Source organism: Miniopterus natalensis, chromosome 5 (assembly GCF_054644295.1).
Source record: "Miniopterus natalensis isolate mMinNat1 chromosome 5, mMinNat1.hap1, whole genome shotgun sequence".
NCBI lineage: Eukaryota > Metazoa > Chordata > Mammalia > Chiroptera > Miniopteridae > Miniopterus > Miniopterus natalensis.
In genome coordinates this window covers 41,212,642-41,235,156 of record NC_142085.1, presented here as the reverse complement: position 1 = coordinate 41,235,156, position 22,515 = coordinate 41,212,642, and the positions used below count along the sequence as shown (strand labels likewise).

The 22,515-nt window shown below is 38.9% G+C and overlaps 1 protein-coding gene across 4 annotated transcripts in view; it reads left to right on the top strand.

The window, feature by feature from the left end:
* The window catches only part of CEP162 (centrosomal protein 162), a 54,730-nt gene extending 36,923 nt beyond the window's left edge, over positions 1–17,807 (top strand). For 3 of the 4 annotated variants that reach the window (XM_016207324.2, XM_016207322.2, XM_016207323.2), the window contains exons 19-27: positions 12–138; positions 1,343–1,506; positions 2,248–2,352; positions 5,431–5,643; positions 6,669–7,321; positions 8,577–8,718; positions 9,701–9,799; positions 11,770–11,904; positions 16,088–17,807. In XM_016207324.2, the coding sequence (XP_016062810.2) occupies positions 12–138; positions 1,343–1,506; positions 2,248–2,352; positions 5,431–5,643; positions 6,669–7,321; positions 8,577–8,718; positions 9,701–9,799; positions 11,770–11,904; positions 16,088–16,294 (1,845 nt within the window). In that variant the 3' untranslated portion in view covers positions 16,295–17,807. The remainder of the gene's footprint in view (positions 1–11; positions 139–1,342; positions 1,507–2,247; positions 2,353–5,430; positions 5,644–6,668; positions 7,322–8,576; positions 8,719–9,700; positions 9,800–11,769; positions 11,905–16,087) is intronic. The other variant, XM_016207325.2, reaches the window with a different exon arrangement.
* The last annotated feature ends 4,708 nt before the right edge of the window (positions 17,808–22,515 follow it).

Genomic DNA, 22,515 nt, shown 5'->3' with positions numbered 1-22,515 from the left:
TGAATATCAAGAAAGAAAAAAACAGTTTATTGGAAGACATCAAAAGACTGAAGCAAGACAAACAAGCTCTTGAAGTAGACTTGGAAAAAATGAGGAAAGAGAGAGACCAAGCCAGAGATCAGGTCGCTTATGTCACAGGTAAAACGCTTAGCTAAAACAGTTTACCATTATACTCACAACTATTTAATCAGGAATTTAAGCAATAGCAATTGGACAGTATAATCAAAATGCTATTCCTTGAAGAATGTTGTAATGTTAGAAACATTTTTTAAAATTAGTAATAGGTGTGTGCATTTGGTTGGTTTTATCAGGGATAATTGTAAGAGCAAAGAAAATCAAGGATTATTTTGAATGTGTGGTTTTTTATGTTTACTTGTTTACATGTCTGTCATTCCAGCTAGACTGTGACCTTCCTGAGGGCATAGTCTGTCTTTTTATCCCTGGGTCTAAAACATAGACACTCAAGTATTTGCCAAGTGAACAAATAACACTACACTATGTTTGTAGAAAACACAAGGATAAATATGGCATTCCCCACCTGGGAAAGCAAGAGAGAGTAAGAGGAGAATGCAGAAAAGTTTAATATGAAAAATAATACAGATAAACATGAGACAGAGTGCTAAATAAGGGTTTCAGGGAGGAGTGGCATTTGAGCTGGGTCCTGGCAGACAGTAAGATTCAGAAGTGAAGGAATGGAGGGACGCACCTGTGTGTTTCATGAGCATATTGTTGAGTGCATCTGTGGATTGGATGGCAGAACATAGGGCCAGAAAGGTAGATCAGAAGTTCTTGTTTGCCAAAGTAAAGATTTTTCCTCTTTGATATTATGATCTTCAATGTAAGGTATGTACAATAAAATCCACTTAACCTGTTTGTAAGAAAAATTATATTTACTTTCCTCATCTGTAAAAACAGAATAATAAAAATAGTACCCATCATATAAGTTGTGTTAAGTAAAATCAGGGGTGGTAAGCACCTACTCATGTTTGCTGTTGTTACTTTTTAATATAATTATAGGAATGCTTTATTTTTATTGTATCTTTAATCCAGTAATTATTTTTCCATGGAAACAAGTTTACTTTTATAATGAAAGTCAGTGGGAAAACAATTGATGTATTAAAAATTCCTACATAGCTGACTTTGCTACGAGTTTGAGGATTTAGATTATTGAACATAATCTTCATACTCCCTTCACTACCTTGCACACATCAGTTGTTTTTTGCCTCTTATTTTTTCATAACGCTTTCATTTAGATAGGCATTGTTTTTCATTTAAAATCTTTTAATTTATTTTCGTATTTTGAAAAATTACCGTCAAGTTATTGAATTACTTTATCCTATAGGTGAAAAATTATATGAAATAAAAATTTTAGAAGAAACACATAAACAAGAAATCAGTCGTCTGCAAAAAAGATTACAGTGGTATGCGGAAAATCAGGAACTTCTGGATAAAGACGCAGTTCGACTTAAAGAAGCAAATGAAGAAATTGAGAGGCTAAAACTTGAGGTAATAGATCATTCCAGAATGTATTTCTGTAGACCAACCCTATTAATTACAGCAGTTTTTCATGGCCTTGTGTCATTGAACCATACTCTAAATTTTATGAATTAAAATAGCTAGTTTGGGTTTGGGTTTAGCAGTATAGTTTTTTTACATGAGACTGCAAATAAATCCAAGCTTCTTATCAAGACCTATCAGGTCCCTATGTGGTCTGAACTCTGCCTGCTCGCCAGCCTCATTGGAACCACACTTCCACAAGTCACTCTTCTTCGGCTACACCAAAACTCCTGCTGATTCTTGAGCACACCAAGCTCAGACCACTGTTACCTTGGCCTAGGTTCCTCTGGCCTTGGTTCTTCCTATGCTCTCTCTCCTTGTTCAGGTCTCAGCTCAAATTTCTACTCCCCAGAAAGACCTTTCCTCACCACCTTATCCAATGTAGTTGCCAATCTCGCTCTCTCTGACCCTTCCCATTCCTTCACTCTTTTTTTGTTTTCTTCACAGCACTGTTACTCTCTGGGCTTATTTTGTTATTAATTTACTTTATTAGCTTATCAACTGTCGTGTTACACTAGAGCATAAGCACTGTGAAAGCAGGGACCTTGTTCAGCTTGTGTGCCCTTCATACCTCCAACACAGTGCCATACCTGAGCATTAACCAATGAATAAGCTACCATTGTGCTTCCGTCCTGGTGTCTCCCTGATGTGTTTTAAATATGCTTCTTGACATGTTTTACTTATTGATAGGTTGAGAAACTGAAAGCTGAATCTGGAAATCCATCTATTCAGCAGAAGATACGTTTAAAAGATAAAGCAGCTGATGCCAAAAAAATTCAGGACCTGGAGCGACAAGTACGTGTTCAGGGTAAATTTTCATTATGGTATTTTATATATAGTCTCTTACGTTTTTTCTTGTTTCAAGAGTTCCTATAAGATGTAGTCAACCTGGAATTCTTGTTTTATTCATTTATTTTAATATAAAACTGCCCCTACTTTTCATATACTCGTTATACATATTTGAAATAACATTAATAATAGTAGACAACATCATTTTATATGATCAATGGTTTATGCATAAAAATTTAGACTTACCTGCCTCATTAGATGGTAGACCTATTGATGATAGGTATTTTGCATCACAGCTGTAGTAGACTTCTAGGTAGAGGAAGCAGAATTCAGAAGTTCTGGGTATAGAGTTAGGATTCCTTCTCCTCATGAAAGATAGGTGACAGGAGTACAAAAAAGGAGGTCCTTGAGTTGGGAACATGTAGTAATGCCAAGAAGTATTGCAAAACACCTTGGAAACAGAACATTCAACACCCCAAAGAGCTGGCAGTAATTCTGAGATATTACTATTTAGGCTTTAAAATACTGATTTCATGGTTAAGCATAACTGGGAGACCTTTTTCAAAAATCATATAGTGACATTTATTAGGATAAAGATTTTTTCATTGAGGTAGTTGTCTTGTGGGGTGGAATATTAATTAACTTTTTCCTTCAGTTTTTAAAACTTTCTATAATAGTTATTTCATTCTTAAGTAAAGATTAAAACAAAATAAGAATTTCCAACTTTTTTCATGGATAGCATGATTCTTCAGTCAGGTCATGACACTTAAATGGCTATGATTCCATCACAAACCCAAAACTGTGAGGTCATCACTGAGCTGAATATTATCCCAGTTTTACAAGAAGGAGGACAACTAAGCAAAAAGTTAACTGGTATTTTTACAGGACCTGTTCTTATATTAAAAGCTCTGACTTGGCAGTGATTCAGTGGGCCACAGGAAAGGAACCACAAAGGTGATTTGAAGAGCTAGAAATACTCTGAAGTAGCTATAGTCCAGGATTGCTTGAATTAACCATCCAGAATTCTGAGAGAAAAAAGACCAAAGGAAACACTTCTCTAATAGATAAACTTATTTTAAAAGAAATAATGTAGAACTGAATGTGTGAGAAAAATACTAAGCATGCTTAATAGCAAAATTAAGATATGAAATGGTGATAAATATTGACCAGAAATACAATGCTTTATAAAAGTAACCTCCCTCTTTTATTAACACTTTCATTAAAAAATTATTGGTTTATTATTTTTTAGGTTATATATTTCTAAAATCCTTCATAGTATTTTGTATAGTTTGCTGCATGTACATTTGAGGTCTTATTCTAGTCCCATGAACATTTCTGTCCTAATGATTTTAAACCTTAATATATATTTTATAATCAAGACATCAAAATATATTCAGGATCATTTTGGAGCCATATATTCTGAAATAGATTAATTACAGAATAATATATCTCCTGTTTTAAAGAGCACATAAGTAAAAATGGGGCTAATTAGATGCATATTATAATGAAAATTTCAGATTGTATGCATTTATTCATGCTTTTATTTAATGGAATATTCCATACTTAATTTCCAGTGAGAATTAAGAACAAAAATTTACTTTGTATGTCAGCCACACTAGTATTAGTGATTCAAGAATAATATTAAAAAGCAAAATTAAAGAAGGTACAAATAAAATCTGATTCCCCCCCCCCCCCAAAAAAATGTAATATACATTTCAGGATATCAAAATCAGATTGAAAATATTTCTTAAAATTTTAAATGAGTTAAAACAATGTTAAAACAAATTCAGTTCTTAAATTTAGATCTCTTTTTAATACATGTGGTATATATGTATATACCTTTATATGCTTACATCTAATTCAAATAACTGAGTTTCAAATATCAGAGGAAGCAAAGCTTTGAAAGTTTTGCAGATAAAATAAGTTATTAATATTATATCTGGATATATCCCAGTTTAGGGTATGTCTATGAATGTGCAAGCAGTTTTTATGAATGGAAATATTTGCTGTTAACTTTGCAAATGATGTCTCCCTTAAATGCCTGATATGAACAGTATTCAATTTATAAAGAGGATTTTGAGCACCAGCAATCATTTTGACACCAGATCACAATAAAAGCTACTATAATCAAGCCCTCACTATATGCTGGGCACTCTGCTAAGCACTTTATCAAAATAAATGTCATTTGTTCCTCACTTAATTGTGTCAGTGCAGTGAAATTGGTGTTATCATCCCCATTTTACAGGTGAGGCAAAAGAGATTTTGATTGAGGAGTTGACACAGGTCATAAAGCTAGTGGCACTGTCTTAACAACAAATGTTCTTTATACCACTGCACTAGACTGCCTCTTAGGTGCTATTTTATTTACTTGATTGCATCCTCAGAGGCTAGAAAACTGTTAAAGAATTTACTATTTCAAAGATATCTTAACCACAATACCTTTAACAAAAAAAGGTATACACACACATGCATATATAAAATCAGACTCTAATTTCTGTGGACCCTGGTTCCATTCTCTCATACAGAAAGACTATAATTTGTTGTTTTATAGACTAAATGAACATTTGTTTTTGTCATCTAATCCTCCTTCCTAATTGAAGTCATTTTAAAATAGATTAAACTTCGTTTGGAGGGAGGTTAGGGTAGGATGGAGATTGTTGCAGGAAGGTGTATGTTTATTGCAATAAGTTTGCACATTTGTGTGCATATAAGTAATACTTCAGTTGGTAGATAACATAACTATCATTTGAGGGGATCTGTAGAAAAAAAAGGAAAAGAGCTTTGTCCTCAAAAAGAGTGGTTATTACTAGCAAAATAATCCCAAGATCTATTTCAAATGAATGTAAGAGGATTTCTCTAAATTCACAAGTACGCAATTAGGCATTATACTGTAGGGTTTTTAAACCAGGTAATCTAAGAATGTAAAATTTGAAATTAATTCATGCTTCTGTGCATTCAGTTCAGTCCTGAGATGTAATATAAGCATCTCTTTGAAATCTAGATATAACTTACATAGCATAATCTGTATTAAACTGCTTAATTATATATTTGCAAACTTACATATATACAAAAATATTTTACTAGGTTAAGGAAATGGAAGGAATTTTAAAGAGAAGATACCCTAATTCCTTACCTGCCTTAATACTGGCTGCATCAGCAGCTGGTGATACCGTGGATAGAAATACAGCGGAGTTTATGGAAAAACGGATGAAGAAGCTAGAAGCTGAGCTGGAGGGCAGAGATGAGGAAGCAAAGAGAAGCCTTCGTACCATGGAACAGCAGTTCCAGAAGATGAAAGTAAGTGCCAGGTAGCCAGAGGGTGGGCTCGCCGATGGACCTGGGGGCTGGACCTTCCTGGATCTCACTTTAACAAGTAGCTCTAAACATCCTTTCCCGCAGAACCCTCCCCACGAGTGTCAGATGCAAAAGCAACCTAGATCCATCCTCTCTGTCCTCTGTAACATTTCAGACCTGAAATAACCAAGCACAGGATCATCTTTATGTAAGCCCCTCTCAGAGATACTAGAATTAGTGCCAGTCAAGTCATGAAAAGGCAGAGTAAAGCATCTCTGATATGTATTCAGTATAGATTACCTTGGTTGAAAACACTTTCACTGAAATGTACTTGTTCAAAGGTCCATTATTGCAGGTATCTTAGGACATTGAAACTGTTCCGTATCACTCTTTTCACCAGGCTGTGAACTTTTTGTAGGCAAGAGCTGACTTTCTTTATGCCTAGAATCTGGTTCAGTGCCTGGCACTCAGTCATAGATAAATAAATATTCACTGAATGAACGAACAAATACTATCAGTGCCTCTTTCCACAGAGTAAACTGTTGAGGTTATTTCATTTATAATAAAAATCTCCAGGTTACAGATTTCAAATTGGCTGACTTACTTCCTATGAAAGCTGAAAATGTGCTATATCTTACAAAGACTTTAGTACCCCCAATTGCTTTTCCTGTTTATCCTTAAAGAGTATATAGTTTATCAATTTGCATAGAGAAGGGTGTACAATAATAAGCTTCATTGTGAGGTTTAAAATAGGCTTTGGGGTCTACAAAAACATGTAAGTTAACGTTTATGAAGCAACATTAATCCCAAAATTATATGACATATTGAGGATATATAATGTTCTGCCCTGCAAAGATTAGGACTTCAGTGCATTTGACCGACTCAGGGAACACAGAGTTGGAGGCATCACAATGTGTAATGAGTATCTGCAGGAAGGATTCAGGTGGGTCCTGGTAGGATGCAGGGCTTCAGTAACTAGTGAAATGCTTTTAGCATTGGTTTGACATTACACAGATTCTTTTCTTCAGATTCAGTATGAACAGAGACTAGAGGAGCAAGAGCAGCTACTTGCCCACAAATTGAAGGAAGCATCCCAGAACCAACATGACAACAACTCCAGGGTTAAAGCACTAGAGAAGGAACTCAGTGACATCAAGGAAGCCCATCAAGTCACTGTAAGAAACCTTGAAGCTGAAGTAGACACGCTTAAACATCAGAATGCTGAATTAGAACTCAAGAAAAATGATAAAGATGATAAAGATTTCCGGTCTATAGAATTCCAGGTGGAACAGGCTCATGCTAAAGCAAAGCTGGTAAGACTCAATGAGGAGCTGGCTGCCAAGGGGAGAGAAATCCAAGACCTTTCGAAAACTGTGGAGAGGCTTCAGAAGGAGAGAAGAGTGATGCTATCTAATCAGAACTCCAAGAGTAGAGAGGAAATGACTGCAAAAAGGGCGAAGAAGGATGTTTTGCACCCAGGTAAAGGAAATGCTAACTCCTTCCCTGGAACCCTCGATGGCAAGCTTTACCAACCACACACTTTTACCGACTCCCATATATCAGAGGTTTTACAAGAAAACTGCAGACTGAAAAATGAACTAGAGAGAGTAATTTTGGAGAGGAATGAGCTGAAGATGAAATCTGAAGTAGCTATGAACCAGTTTGAGAATTCCATGAAAAGGTAATATATGGGGACAAAAGGATAAAAGTTTTTAAATTACAAGATGTATTTTCTCTGGATAGTTATACCCTGAATTCATAATCAAATTTTAAGAAATTGTATGACATTGCTAAGCATAGATCTGTTTCAGAGCAAGATTCTCTACCTTTTGGAAGCCAGGTTCTCATGAACCTGGATCTCCATGTCCACCTAGAACCAGCCATGTCCTCGGGCTGACCATCCTTGTCTGTTTCTACATGCATTTAAGTGATGCTAGTAACTCTTCAAATTAATCTTGTGATCGCAGCCATTCATCCCTTTCCTCCTCAGAATCTCCAAGTAGTGTCTCCTGTCCCCTTCGTCTGAAGTTTCTCACATGCTCAAACTTTTCACCTGATCATACCAGGTTCTAGTAGTCGTCCTCTCTGTACCAGTTGTCCACAAGAAACCTCTTTTCTTCCATCTCACTTCCTCTTAAATGTGGCTCTCATCCTCACCATTATTTTAAACCTGGTCTCAGTAATGTCCTTTCCCAGTCAGCGGAGCTCTCCATCCTCACTTTCCTTGGCCTTGTTGACCATCTGCCTTTACCATTTACTAAACTGCCTCTGAATGCATAAATTTCGTCACAGGAGTAGTCCCTCACACTTAACGGTCCAAATTAATTACTCCCAGTTACTGTGTCCTGAGAATTACTGTAAAAATAATTTTATTCTCAAAACATGCAGCTAGCCCAGAGTCATATGAATGGACCCAAAACTGGAAAATGTTGCCTAGACAAAGCATTGGAGATTTTAAAGGCAACAGTTGTGATTATCCAAATAAGAATTGAGCAAGATATATGAGCTTTTCTTAAAGGATAAAATGGTAGGCCCTTTGCTTTAAATCCTTACAGAATGTTTAGAAGCTTTGATTCCCTAAGAAAGTGCAGCCCCAGCTTGGGGGTAGAGTGGAATGCCTGGCCTGGACTCTAAGGTTCAACTCTCCTGCTTGAACCACAGCTCTGCAACTTACTGATCTGGGACCCTAGATACATCACTCTTTCCTAAACTCATTTGCCCTTATAAAATTCAGGAAATAATTGTGAGCTCATATAGTGGTTGTAAGAACTCATAGGCAGTAAATAATGTGTAAGTCACCTAGCACAGTAGTAACTGGGGCCGCCTCTCCCTTTGCTTCTGTAACTTCTAGGCTGCTTACACTATTTTTGTGCTAACTCTGAATTAGAGATTCAAGAGCTGCTTTTATCTGTGGTTTTCTTTGGTTTGCTCTAAAGGGTCAAGGAAGATACTGCAGCACACATCACATCTCTCAAAGCATCCCATCAGAGGGAAATAGAGAAGCTCCTCTGCCAAAATGCAGTAGAAAATTCCGCTTCCAAAGTAGCTGAACTAAATCGTAAAATAGCAACTCAAGAGGTAGGTGACTTTAAGCCTAGCCTGTGTGGCTCAGTGGTAGGTGACTTCAACAGACTTTCAGTGTGCAACGTAAACATTATATTAAGTGATTATATAGTACGGACAGGTCTAGAGGAGGTGGGAAAGTAGTATCATTATGCCATAGTGCCATAAATTTTATTTTCCTAGAATTCTAAATATAATACTATTGCAAATTGTGAGTTAAGTGGAATTCAACGTAGTCTGATCATAAAAACAGTAAAAGTAAAACAGAGATGAAAAATGAATTTTTCCTAAGCTTCTTAATGGAAATATTTGTGTTATTTCCATTTCTTGGTCTAAAAATATGAGACTAACATTTATTTCACAGATATTAGGCTTGTGTTATCTTTATTTAGTAAATAGCTCTTTTATAAAAGCTATTCTACTTAATCACAAAGTACAAAGATAATGTTGGCCCCTTTCATCAAAATGCTTACTTTTTTATTATCAATTTTTAGGGAGAGAGAGAAACATCAGCCTGTTGTCTCCCACACATGCATGTGCCCCACCTGGGGATCGAACTTGAAACCTGGGTATGTGCCCTGGACGATGCTCCAACCAGCCAAGCCACATTGGCCAGGCAAAATGCTTAGACTTTATAGAGGTTTAAAAGGTATTTTTCAGGCCTTAAGAAGAAAAGTACTAGAGATTAAAAAAAAGAAAAAAAAAAAAAAGCCAAGTAGTTACATAGTCATTAATTTGTAATATGTGATGCTTTATAGTAAATGTTGAAAGAATCAAAATGAGTTTATCCAGTGAATTTAATTAATCCAGTGAACTTATTCCTATGGCAGTTTATTTCTATGTTAGAACTTGGTAATTTTAAAATTAGGATCCTAATTTTTATTAGGGTCTTTTTTATTTTTTAATACAAACAAAAGTCATTAGTTGGCTTTCTTATATTTTTCAAATGTTCAAGGAAGAACTTTCTTTACTTAGAACTTCTAACGTAATTTCCTAGGTACTTATAAAACATTTCCAAAATCAAGTTAATGAGCTGCAGGATAAACAAGAGTCTCTTGTAGTTTCTCAAGTTCGAGAAGAAATCCTACAGAAAGAGGTAAGAAAACAAAAATATTGGGTTAACATAAGCTTCTCTTAGCCATTTCAATCATATTCATATTTATCAGTAAATTTTTTAACTTAAATGTACAAATAGACATAACCAAAAAATATCACGTCAAGATAATATTAATAACTTGTTTATGGAAAGTCTGCTTTTCCCAGATGTTGATATTTTCTGGGCAGTGGGGAAGTAGGATTGTTGGTTCTTTTGTTTGCTTTTTTAGGAGATAAAATTGGATGGTTAAAGCTATTTCTGCATTACGTACTAAAACTATTTAATTTGGTTAGGAAATAGGTAACATAATCATGACAGTGATACTGGATCACCAATAATATATACTTACAGGAAATATATTTTTTTTGAAACTCACCATAATAATCATAGTATGAGTGAGGCACTGTGGCATGCGCTTTTTGTGGTTCTTTACCATAACCCCAAAGGGTTAGATACTATTATTCCCATTTTATAGATGAAAAAAATTGATACTAAGAAAAATTAGTATCTGAGGATACCAAGCCCCTGTTGTTGGACATTGAGGTTGTTACCATTTTTTTCTATAGTATTTAACAGGAAGCATTTTTGATCATGCATCTTTGCTTATATATCCAATTACTTTCATAGGGTAAATTCACTAAAATACAAGAATTTTATAAAAATATTCATCTTTAATTATTACTCTTAAAGGTGCATTTAAGTAGATACAAATGAAGAAAAATTTTCTGTCCTTTTTCTTGAACCAAATTTCTGCTGGCCTTTCTGCAAATCATCCAATTAAAGTCTGCATTTTTGGAGGGGGGGGGGTCAGGAATGTCACATTTAAAATATTTAGATTTGCCTCTCACCTAATTTGCTTGTATTTTTACATTTTTTAAACTAATTTAGGAAGTGTGTGTGTGTTTAGTATTATCAGTGTTATTAGGTACTGGGCGTTTCTTTGTAAAAACATTACTGAATTTGTTAATTATTTTAATTTGTTAATTATTTTGCCTTTTGATGTTAGTAAATTATAATTATATGTTATAAAGAAAATACAACTAATTGTTTCATCAAGCCCAATAAAAAGATCCTTCAGATCATCTCCATTTAACTCTCTGGTGACAAAATATTACCATTTTCTCTGTGGGCCATGGTCTGAAAAAGGAGATACTATCCTAGACTATAACTTCCCATGTGTCTTTCATCTCTCCAACCTCAGAACCTAAGACAGCAGCAAGCATAGAAAGTTTATTCCTTAACATTATCTCTATTTTATATGCATACATTTATTCGTGGAATGAATTATAAAAATTATATGAGCCAGAAGAGAAATACAAATAGGATTATAGGGAGTTAACAAACGAAGGATCCATATTTACTGAACTCTTTCTATATTATTTATTTAATCTTAAAAGTAATCACTTTATTAACAAATACTTTGTAGCAAAGCTGAATACACCAGAAAAGTGCCCAGCTTAATTTTGAATGCCAAAAAACAGCCTGGCATATGTGGGAGGGAAAGGTGGTCCAATTATCTGAAACCTTTTGGAATGGAAGGTCAGTTCAGATCTAGGATGACCCTTTACTACCTGGACCTGGTGAAGGAAAGCTAGTAATTATCCTAAGAACTCAAGATACCGTTGCTGCCTGGCCGCTGTGGCTTAGCAGTTGAGCGTTGACCCAGGAACTGAGGTCGCTTGTTCGATTTCCAGTCAGGGAACATGCCCAGGTTGTGGGCTCGATCCCCATTAGGGGGTGTGCAGGAGGCAGCTGATCGATGAAGTTTCTCTCTCATCGATGTTTCTATCTCTCTCTCTAAAAATCAATAAAAACTCATTTTAAAAAAGATAAGATACCTTTGTTAACAAGAAGCTTCTTATCCGGAGAAATTTTAAACAAAGAAGATGGGGTTAACATTCTTACTTAAGACCACCTGTTAAAAATGAATTATTTTCTTATCATAGTTTTTCATTTACTTCATACCTCAGATTACAAAACTCTTAGAAGAATTGAGAGAAGCCAAAGAAAACCACACACCAGAGATGAAACATTTCATGGGCTTAGAAAAGAAAATTAAACAGATGGAAATGAGACATAAACAGAGAGAGCAAGAACTTCAACAGGTAAAGTAGCAAATCTCATTGACATATGTGTCTAGTTCTTCACTTTTAAGTACCTCCAGTTTGCGATACAGCTTCTTCGTCCCTAGTGAAACTTACTTTGTTTCCATTATATATTAATATTAACAATATATAGCTTTTAAGAGAAAAATGACTTTAAATCTCAAATACCTGAAGATTGGTTTGCCTTATATGTGAAGAAATAGTGAAACAACTTGTATCATGTTCTTAATTAGTAGGTATCTAAAAAGTTTATTTCATTAAATGTAAGAAATCTACATTAAAATGTGATCATTTAAATTATTATGTGAAAAGCACTAGTAATATCATTACTGTACTTAATCACAAACATGAATTAATAGAAATAAAAATGGCAGAAGTAAGGGCATGATGATATTTAACTTTGCTTGAACAGTGTATTATTCGGCTTGGTCTGGCACAGCAAAATATCATAAACTAGGAGGCTTAAAAAACGAATTTTCTAAGTTCTGGAGGCTAGAATTCTATGATCAAGGTTCCAGCTGGTTCATTTTCTAGTGAAAGCTCTCATCCTGGCTTGTAGATGGCCTTTCCTCTGTGTATGTACTGCAGGGTGGGAGAGGGGAAGTAAAGAGACAAAGAGAGCTCTCTGGTGCCTCTTCTTATAAAGTTACTAATCTAATCATGTAACCTTAATTAGTTCCTTGCCCTAAATGCAGCCACGCTGTGAGTTAAGGCTTCAAGGCGGGGTGGCACACAAACACTCATTCTAAAACAGTATAAGTTTATACATTTTTTGCAAACAAGAATTACCACATCCATGGAAAGCTTTATAATTGACCTGAGTTCCACAGAGAAATCCTAGGTCTGTTTAATCATATCAAGATTCCAGCTTTTTATCATTAGAGAAACTACAAAATGTGAAATAGAGAACAAAGAGATTAATGAAATGTGTTTCTCATTCTTACTCTTAGACTTGTATTTGTGGACTTCTCTTATAACCACATTGCAGCCCTAGCTCGTTTTCTCAGTGGCTAGAGCACCTGCCCATGAACTGAAGGGTCCCTGGTTTGAATCCACCGAGGGCATGTGCCTGGGTTGCAGCCTCAATCTGGGCCCCAGTCAGGGCACGTGTGGGAGACAACCAGTCAATGCGTCTCTCTCACACCAATGTCTCTCTCTCTCTCTCCCCTTCCATTGTCTCTGAAAAGCAATAGAAAAAATATCCTCGGGTGAGGAGTAAAGGAAGGAAAAAAAACAAAACGTTGCATACCAAAAAAATCATCATCCACAGTAGAGTTAAGGCATTGCAGTACATCACCACTTACCCAGATCCCACCCTTAGGTGTCACTTTTTAATGCCTGTTTTAGAAAATGGTCATAAGTTGTTGATAAATATGTTGAACATTTGCTTGCCTTCTTGTTATAGTCACATACTGTATTTGACAAATATGTAGTATTGTAAATATGTGGTTAATAAGTTAATGTATTTATTGAAAAATCCTTTATATATTATAATACAGTTTATAAATTTTGACTTGCATTTGCTAAAACAAAAATGTAGTAGGATTTTAAAGATATCCTTGATTTATAGAGAAGGTAATGGATTTCAGTTTCATAGTAAAATGCTAAATTAGGATGTCACCTAGATGGCAACATTGGTCATTCTGACCTCAGTTTCCCTCAAAAGAAGACCAACTAGCAGTCATTCATAAACAAGTAACTGTGAAAAGTCTCAGAACACAGGGGTGGGTCTGAAGTACCCTTTTATCCCCCGGAGACCAAGAGCACTACATTAAGAAGGGTAAGGAACAGCTGCACTCCGACAGCATCGCCCCTCCCACAGGCCAGGGTAGTGCTGCACCAAAAGGCTCCCTGGGGCCTACTTTTTCTCTAGTGGGAAAGAGAGCCAAAGGTGAACATCCAGCTCCCCACCACTGTGGGGAGGCCGACACAGGTCTCACCTCATGGGGATTTCAGGACAGAATCTATGGGGCTCAGCCACTGGAGATGAGGTGACTAAAAAGTTCATGAACTCACAAAACTAGCTGAGCAACTCCCACACAAGCAAACAAGCAACAACCCACACCAAAGCAGGCAAGAGAGGCTGAGACAAAGTCTCACTATAAATCTCCACCTCCAGTGTAGCAACCCACAATCAAGAGGGAGCTCAAAACCCGGATCTTTTCCCTGAGGAGCATAGAGCTTGAACCTCACATTGGGTACTTGAACTTTTAAGACATGGATCTGAGAGATGAGAGATAAGCCCCCACAACATACAGCTTTCAAAGGCAATGGGGCTTGTTTCTCTGAGACCCCTGAGAAACGAACTGAGAAACAGCTCTTAAAGGCCTGGTGCACACACCCACCACGGAGCTTGGGTGCAGAGGCAGCTGACTAAAAAGCCCCAGGCTCTCTATGGGAGCTTTATTTGCTTAACTTAAAGCACTGGCCTGAGGGCAGGCATCTAATCCAACACACATCTGGAAGCCTACAGAAATACTCTCCAGGGACAAGGGTGGTGGGAGCCATCTTTCCCCTCTTCCTCTTTGCCTTACAACTTGCCAATATCTTCCAGAAAGGAGCCTGTACCCTTATTTGGCACCTTAGTTTTTGTAGCTGCCACCCAAGGGACACCTCTAGGTTGCTATCCCTGGTGGCCCACAGGACAGTATATGTTTGCATACTTTAAAAGCTGCTGCCTGAGGGTCTGGCTTCCAGTCAACCCTTTGAGACACCAACAGGTCTTGACATGCCCCCAACCGAGAGAAAACCGAGAACTAGGATAAGTAAGGCATTTGAATGACAGGTTCATCTGCATGATGCCCTTCTTCAAGACTGGGTCAGGTGGTTGTTTTATCTAATGTGTAGAAACTAACAGTGTCAAGATATATGAATAGTGAAATATATTCCAGAAGAAAGAACAAGATAAAACCTCAGAAAAAGATCTTCATGAAACAGAGATAAGTGATTTACCTATTAAAGAGTTCAAAATAATGGTCATAAAGATAGTCACCAAGCTTGGAAGAAGAATGAATGAACAAAGTGAGAACTTCAACAAAGAGAAAATATAAGAAAATACCAAATAAAAGTTACAGAACTGAAGAATACAGTAACTGTACTGAAAAATACAGTCGAGGTGTTCATGGAGCAGAAAAGATCAGTGAACTCAGACAGGACAGTGAAACTCATCCAATCAGAGCAGCAAAAAAGACAGAAGGAAATTTTGAAACTATGAGGTGATGGTGTTAGCCTAGAATTGAAAATGTATGCAGCATTTTGTGTTCCCCTGTGTAAACACCTGTTTATACTATTTCTGAAGTGCTTTTATTTACAATTATGAAGTTATTCTACAGCAAGGCAGGATTATAGATAAAAATTATATTGGACATGTTCAACATGTTGAACATTTAGAAACATTATTGGTTTTGTTGCCCTTGACTAGTTTTTGTATATCTAGCTTTCTGTGGTTTGTAATGCTCGTGCCTGATGATTCCCTTAAGGTTCCTGACAGGGTTGGAAAAATTGACCCCCAGCAGCAAGGCAGTCTAGTGTGGTATTAATAGCAGGGACCCTGGGGACAGGCTGCTTCCCAGGGGCGGTGTGTGAATGAACCTGAAGCAAATTGTTCCTTTTTTATTTACCTGTGCTTCCATTTCCCCACCTGTTAAATGGAGGTAAACACGTAAAATCTACCTTCTAGTTGTGTTGGTGCAATTAAAGACATTAACATGGGTAAAATACTTAAAACCAAGCCTGGCACTTGATGGATGCTACATGTGTGCTTTTATCAGTTTCTAGTTCTAGGATGATTGTGATGACATATTAAAACTGCCCTAATTGCGTCCCAAGTGCTGTTCTGAAAAGGAACATCATTTGAAGGATGTTTGGATTCATACCAAGGTATTAGAAATAATTTCTGATGCTTTAAATGGTACTCTTATCATTCATAGCTTTAAAAAAAAAAAAAAAAAAAGACAGTAAAACTCCCTATTAGAATTAGATACTAAATTTCCCCCTTCTCACCATCTTCGCCTGCAAGTCTGTCTATTGACACAGTGAAACCCATAAGTAGAGCTCCCCATCTTCTCCTTCCAGGTCACCGGCTTGCCATTGTCAGCATTGTCCCACTTCCACTCTTCAAGATTATTAAGTGTCCACCCCCACTGTGAACTCTATCAGTAATATGGAACTCTTTTATTTACAGATAATACAGCAGACACACCAAGTGGTGGAAACTGAGCAAAACAAAGAAATTGAGAAATGGAAAAGACTGGCACAGTTGAAGAATCGTGAGCTGGACAAGTTCCGCACAGAATTAGACTCGATACTAGATGTTCTCCGAGAGCTGCACCGGCAGGGAGTGGTGGTGCCAGTTGCTTTTGCAGATGAAGTGAATGCACCCGAGCATTAACTAGAACTTCAGATTTCATAGGACCTGCTGGAAAGGCCTGAAGGTGCATGATGGCTGGGATTGTGCCCCTGTCAGAGAAGGCTACTGACAACAAGCGGTCCAGTATGTTGCCAGAAAACAACACAGAAGTGACATCTCAAAATAAGTTGCCCTTAACTAGTAAGGAAAAGGGCATTATGGTGTATTTTACTGAAAATCATTAACCAGTCACATTTTAAATAATTTATGGACAAGTCTCCTTATGTCAGGTGATTAGAATTAGTGAATTTTATAGTAAAAGTTCTCACTTATATGAGATATGAAAAAAAAAAATTGTACATACTCTGCCATTGTTGACTGTGTGTGCATTCTTAATTCTTGGTGCCAGAAAACAGCTCCCCTTTCTCCTGGAAACACAGGATAGTGAGCACCGAATCTGGCGCAACCACATCACCAGTCACCAGAGCAGGAGAGCTCCCGCAATAATTGGACGAGAATTATAACTTCTGCACAAGTAGACAGTTAACTACCTCATGTTCTCCCAGGTTTCCACTCCTACCTCATTTTTTTTCACCTGATAGAAGTGCAAAATAGCTCGGCCGGGTGTGGCTCAGCGGTTGAGCGTCGACCTGGGATCCAGGCGATCGGGGTTCGATTCCCCGTCAGGGCACATGCCCAGGTTGCGGGCTCGATCAATGCTTCTCTCATCATTGATGTTTCTCTCTCTCTCTCTCCCTCTCCTTTCCTCTCTCTGAAATCAATGAAGATATATTTAAAAAAAAAAAAAAGTGCAAAATATATTCACAATAGGGGGATTTGATATTGTTTTATGCTACATCTTAAATGCTAGTCCAGTTTTTGTAACTCTAAGACTATAGACAGAATATAACATTTTACTTTCTCTATTTAAAAAGTAATATATGTTCATTGGAAAAAACTAAAAGCATGCACAAAAGTAGCCAGATTGTTATTTTACTTTGCAACTCCCATTTCTAAAAGCAGATAGTGAATATCTAAGATACTGGTAAGTTAAAGCTATCGCCACTTTGTTTTCAAATGTTCTAGCCCGGTACTGTCCAGTTGAAGTAGAATTAATGTGAGCCACATGTAATTTTTTATTTTATTGTAGCCACATTTTAAAAGATTTTTAAAATGAAATTTTGGAAATTTATATAATCTAATATAGTCAAAATGAATATAAAAGTTGAGTTTTTACATTATTTTTTTCATACTAAGTCTCCAAATTCTGGTATATTTCACATTTATAAATACATCTCACCTTGGATTAGCCACATTCCAAGTGCTCAATAACCACAGGCTAATAAATGCAATTCTACAATAATTACAGTGGGAAGTACTGTATAAAGGACAAGTGAAATGGGTCTTGGTGAAATTATGGATAGCAAATGTGAAATGTGGAAATGAAATATAAGAAATGCAATTAATGTCTTACTGTCCTTTTCCTAAGAGGGTAGAAAAAGCATTAATTATAGTTTGCTATTTTCTATGTGGAAGAATCTTATTTTGGTTATCATTTGCTCTGTGTGGTTTTTTAATCTCCAGACGTATTTATAGCTGCACCCATCCCTCCCTCTGTCCTTTTGACTGACTCTATTCAGGGGCTGTTCATTCCAGGTGCAAACATGTTGATTCTGAAACACAGGAGGTGCAGGCACTGGAGATGACTACTTACAGCAAAAGCACATCCTATTTAGATGAGGATTTTTTTTTTTTTTTAGATGAGGATTTTATATTCTATTTTGGAGTAAGCTGTGCACATGGCAGGTCTTCAATTATACAGAGAGATTAAAGATCATAAGTACTATGAGAACTTTTAGTTACATCTAAAAAACAGCAAGATCCATACTTCATTCTGTAGTCATTGCATTAAAGGTCCAGGGTGAGAACACAGAAGACAGGCACATGGAGACTATCTTGAATAGGAAGGCTTTTACGAAGACTTAAGCTCCAGAAAATACCAGTCCTCTCCTACCAGTTCCATCTCCTCACCATGTCGTAAGGCAGCTGCCTCCACAGGCCTTCCCTTCAGGAGCCTCATCAGAATATACGGCTTGCAGCTGATACCACCGCTTTCGTGCAGAGATTTCTGATGTGAGCCCATAGCGCCTAACTAGTATCTACCTTGGGAAATTGGGGTTTTAGTATTAGGGTCCTGTTCCATATTGCAAAAATCCTAAGTTTCTGACTAAACGTCTAGAAGGTGAAAACTTTCCTTTTCCCACCCATACCTAGTAAGGACTCAGGTAGCCCAAGATCTTCAGGCACATTAAACAAGAAGTAACCTTACTCAGAATAACATGAGATACTCTGTTTACAACAGCCATCCTGCTTCAGGGCCCCTTCGCAGTGAATGGTGAGGAGTGAAGTTTGTTTTCTAATTCCTTCCAAGTTACGAATAAATTAGTTGTACTGTTTGAACCACTGATAGCCTTTCCTGTTTCTATAGAAGAGTCTTAATAAAAAGCACATGTAGCCCTGGCCAGGTGGCTCAGATGGCTAGAGCATCGTCTGTACACAAAAATGGTTTTGGGTTCCATCCCCGGTCAGAGCACATACAGGAGGCAACCAATGGATGTTTCTCTTATCGGTGTTTTTCTCTCTCCCTCTCTCTCTCTAAAATCAATAAAAGCATATCCTCGTATAAGGATTAAAGATTAAAAAAAAAAAAAAAGGACGTATTTCTTCTCAATACCTGTCCAGCTTGGAAGAGGTAGGTCCTAGCACTAATGAACCTACTTCCTCCCCTCCGGTTTAAACCATAGTAGATCCATGTTTCTCTCCAGGTTTGCTGAAAGCTTCAGTCACCACCACCTGAGCAGTACAGACAGGACGAAAGACACTTTCCCACCTACCCCTGCTTCATAGGATTGTGAGCAAGAGGGCAGGATCGGTCAGAAAGGAAATCTATTCCATAGGAAGACAAGAGGCATCAAGTTTCATTGGAATAAAATGAGTTGTTTGTAAATTCAAGAACAAGAAATGGCCTAGACTTTGTGGTGAAGACCAAAATAAAAAATAGGGCAGTTGTACCAGGTGTGCATCGTCGGAGCACTATGAAGAGAAGAACAGAGCAGGAGTCTGGCCCAGTGGAGCGAGTCTCTGAGCCCACCCTGTACTTGAACCCGTCCTGGTCGCCTGCCAGTGGGTCCTCCTGTCCGAGGGTATTTATATTACAGTGACATTCTGAGGCAGAGGACACGTGAGAAGTAGAACTGCACATGGCCTTAGAGAAACGTCTGGAAGGGGTTTGGGGGAAGGATTTGTGAGGAAGGCAAAAGTGAAGTCATGAGGGAAAGAATATAAAGGTTACGTTGAGCCTGCTTATTAGAGGAGACTGAGTGGCATGAAGCATCTTTTGTTTTCCCTCCCGCCAGCTCCAGGCAGTCTGTACATCACACCGCGCGCCCTTGTCTCACCTGCCGTGCTGATTATCGGGGCCACGTGCAGGGAGCCCTGAGAACAGCCAGGGGCGCACTACCTGACGGGGCAGAGCCCGCACAGCGCCCCGCTCCTCACATACAGTAGGAACTTAGTAAACAAGTCACCTGCTTTTGTCCCCTGACCATCTACAAGCACAACCCTCTCCTTCCTCCCTCCCTCCAACCCCCAGAGACCGGATCTACTCATATCCATGGCACCACCACCGGCAGGATCACGGGTCCGCATCTCCACCTGTCCTTCCTCCTGAGTGCCAGCCCCTGTTCCCAGTTCCTGCCAGAATCACTCGCTGCTCTCAGAAGTCATCGTGAGAAGCCAGCTAATTTCTCTCCCTGAAACCAGCTGCCCACTCCCCTGGTTTCAACATTGTTTAGTCCTAAACTTTAAGGTATTCTGGACCTTCTTAGTCAATTCAGGGCCCTGCACAGATTACCATCAATGAGACGACAAACGTTTGTTTCTCACAGTTCCGGAGGCGGGGAGGCCAAGATGGAGATGGCCGGGCAGGGGTCTGCTTCCCAGTTTGAAGGTGGCTCCCTTCCCTGTGTCTCACAGGGTGGAAATAGAAAGACGCCAACTCCGCCCTCACGACCTCCTCATCCCAACTCCCTCCCAGAGGCCCCGCCTCCAGGTACCATCACTGGGGCTTCAAGTGAATTTTGAGACAAACGTTCAGTCCGCACATTGGCTAACTCTCCCCGGCATGGAGTCATCAAACCTGTAGCCAATTCCTTCAAAACAATGCTTCTATCTCTCTGTTCTTTCCCATTCCCACCTCCACCTCCACTTAAGCCCCGTCGCCATTTTACTACTTATATTTCTGATAGAGGTTTAATTGCTTCCTTTACCCCAGTGCTCTTCTCATTCCAAATGGCCCGTAAAACAGTACTGCCAGGCATTTCTTCCTAAAACACTGAATAGCACCATCCCATTTCACCCAGCTGGTCCTTTAGGTGTAAATATCAGAATTTTTACCCTAGCCTTCAAGGTCCTACTCAGTCTGATCCTCAGCCTTCCTCTCCACACTCCAAGACCTCTAATTTTACACAAATCCTTCATTCGTTTTCTATTACTGCTGTAATAAATTACCACACATCTAATAGCTTAAAACAGCACGGATATATCGGCTCACGGTTCTGTAGCTCCGAGGTCCAGCGCAGTTCTCCTTGGGCTAAAATTGGTATCAGCGGGAGGCTCTAGGAGAGACTGTTTCCCTGGTTTTTGCCCCTTCCAGAGGGCACCCACATTCCTTGGCATGTGCCCCCTTCCTCCACCTTCATAGCCTCTCTCAGCTTCCTCCGGGGTCACCTCGCCCTCCGACTCTAAACTCAGCTGGGAAGGTCGTCGGCTTTGAAGGCCCCACGTGACTAGATTGGGCCCACCTGGGTAACCCAGGGCTCCCGTCTCAAGACCCTTAACCACACCTGCCAGGTCCCTTTCCCCACGGGCAGTAACGTTTTCACAGGCGGTTGCTGGTGGGGGCGGAATTCTGCCTGTCACACTCCCCTCACTCAAACCAAACGACTGATGTAACCTGCCGTCCACACTGCCACCGCTGCCGAATCGTCATCCTCCTGAGGCAGCGTGCAAGAGGCTGAGACTCCTGGACAAGTGGAGTAAGGGAAACTGAGGCAATATGATTAAATAAGACCAAACAATCTCAGCAATTCACCGCCAGCTAACGAATCTCAGGGTTTTATCTTCCCGAGCCTAGGACACTAAAGAGCAAGTGGTTCGCACATTCCAGACGGTCCGCGACAGAACGGCCTCGGTCCCGGTCCCTCTTCAATGACGCTCTGGAGGATGGGTGTTCTTTAAATGGAACTAACCAGAAAGTAACCCCTGACCCTTCTATACACACATTTTGATAAATCAACACATTGAAGGACACACTTGAAAAGCTAATGGATATTCTGTTGAGATCCTCCCCTGAGACCACCCCCAGGATTCCTGCAGGCCAAAGAGAGAAAAAAAGCCTCAAGACAAAGGAGAGACGGAGCTCTCACAACAGCATGCCCACGCCTCGTATCTTTGCTGTGTTTCTCAAACTCTAAGGGACCCCCCGAGACTTGCAATCAGGGGAGCAGTGGGCAGTGGCAGCTCGACCCGAGCTAACCCCCTGAACCTGTTTCCAAAAGTCTCTGACTTTTCCCCTCCTATTGCTTTTCCTACCTTAAGCCCCCCCTTTGTGTAACTATTCCCAGCTCTAATAAACATCCTCTCGAAAGCCACCTGGCCTCCTTCTGAAATCTTTCCTACGCGAAGTCAAAACCCACACACTACCTCTGGGCCCCAGACAGACCGGCCCCAGGCCCGTTTCACCACCCCACTCCCACCACTTCCTGTGCCCGCCGCACCAGGTTTCATGATCACTTTCTTCTATGAATGGAACATATATTCTGCATCTTATGTCTGATTAGTGTTCTCTCTCTCTCTCACACACACACACACCCCCTGTCCATCTCTTTATTTTCCTAACACCTGGAGGAATCAGTTCCACGATCATGACGACGACATTGACAGTGACGGCACAGGCCTCCGGGGCACGCTCATAAAGAAGGAATCACTGCAAAGCTGCCACAGAAATAGGCTTATAACTGCTACAGTGTTTGTCATTTTTAATTTTATATCACTGTATTTAAGAGTTTTTTGGGCCATGGATTTTTAAAAATAATTTAATTTTTCAATTAGAGTTGACATTCAATATTATACTAGTTTCAGGTGTGCACCATAGTGATTAAACCTTTACATAACTTATGAAGTGATCACCTCATAAGTCTAGT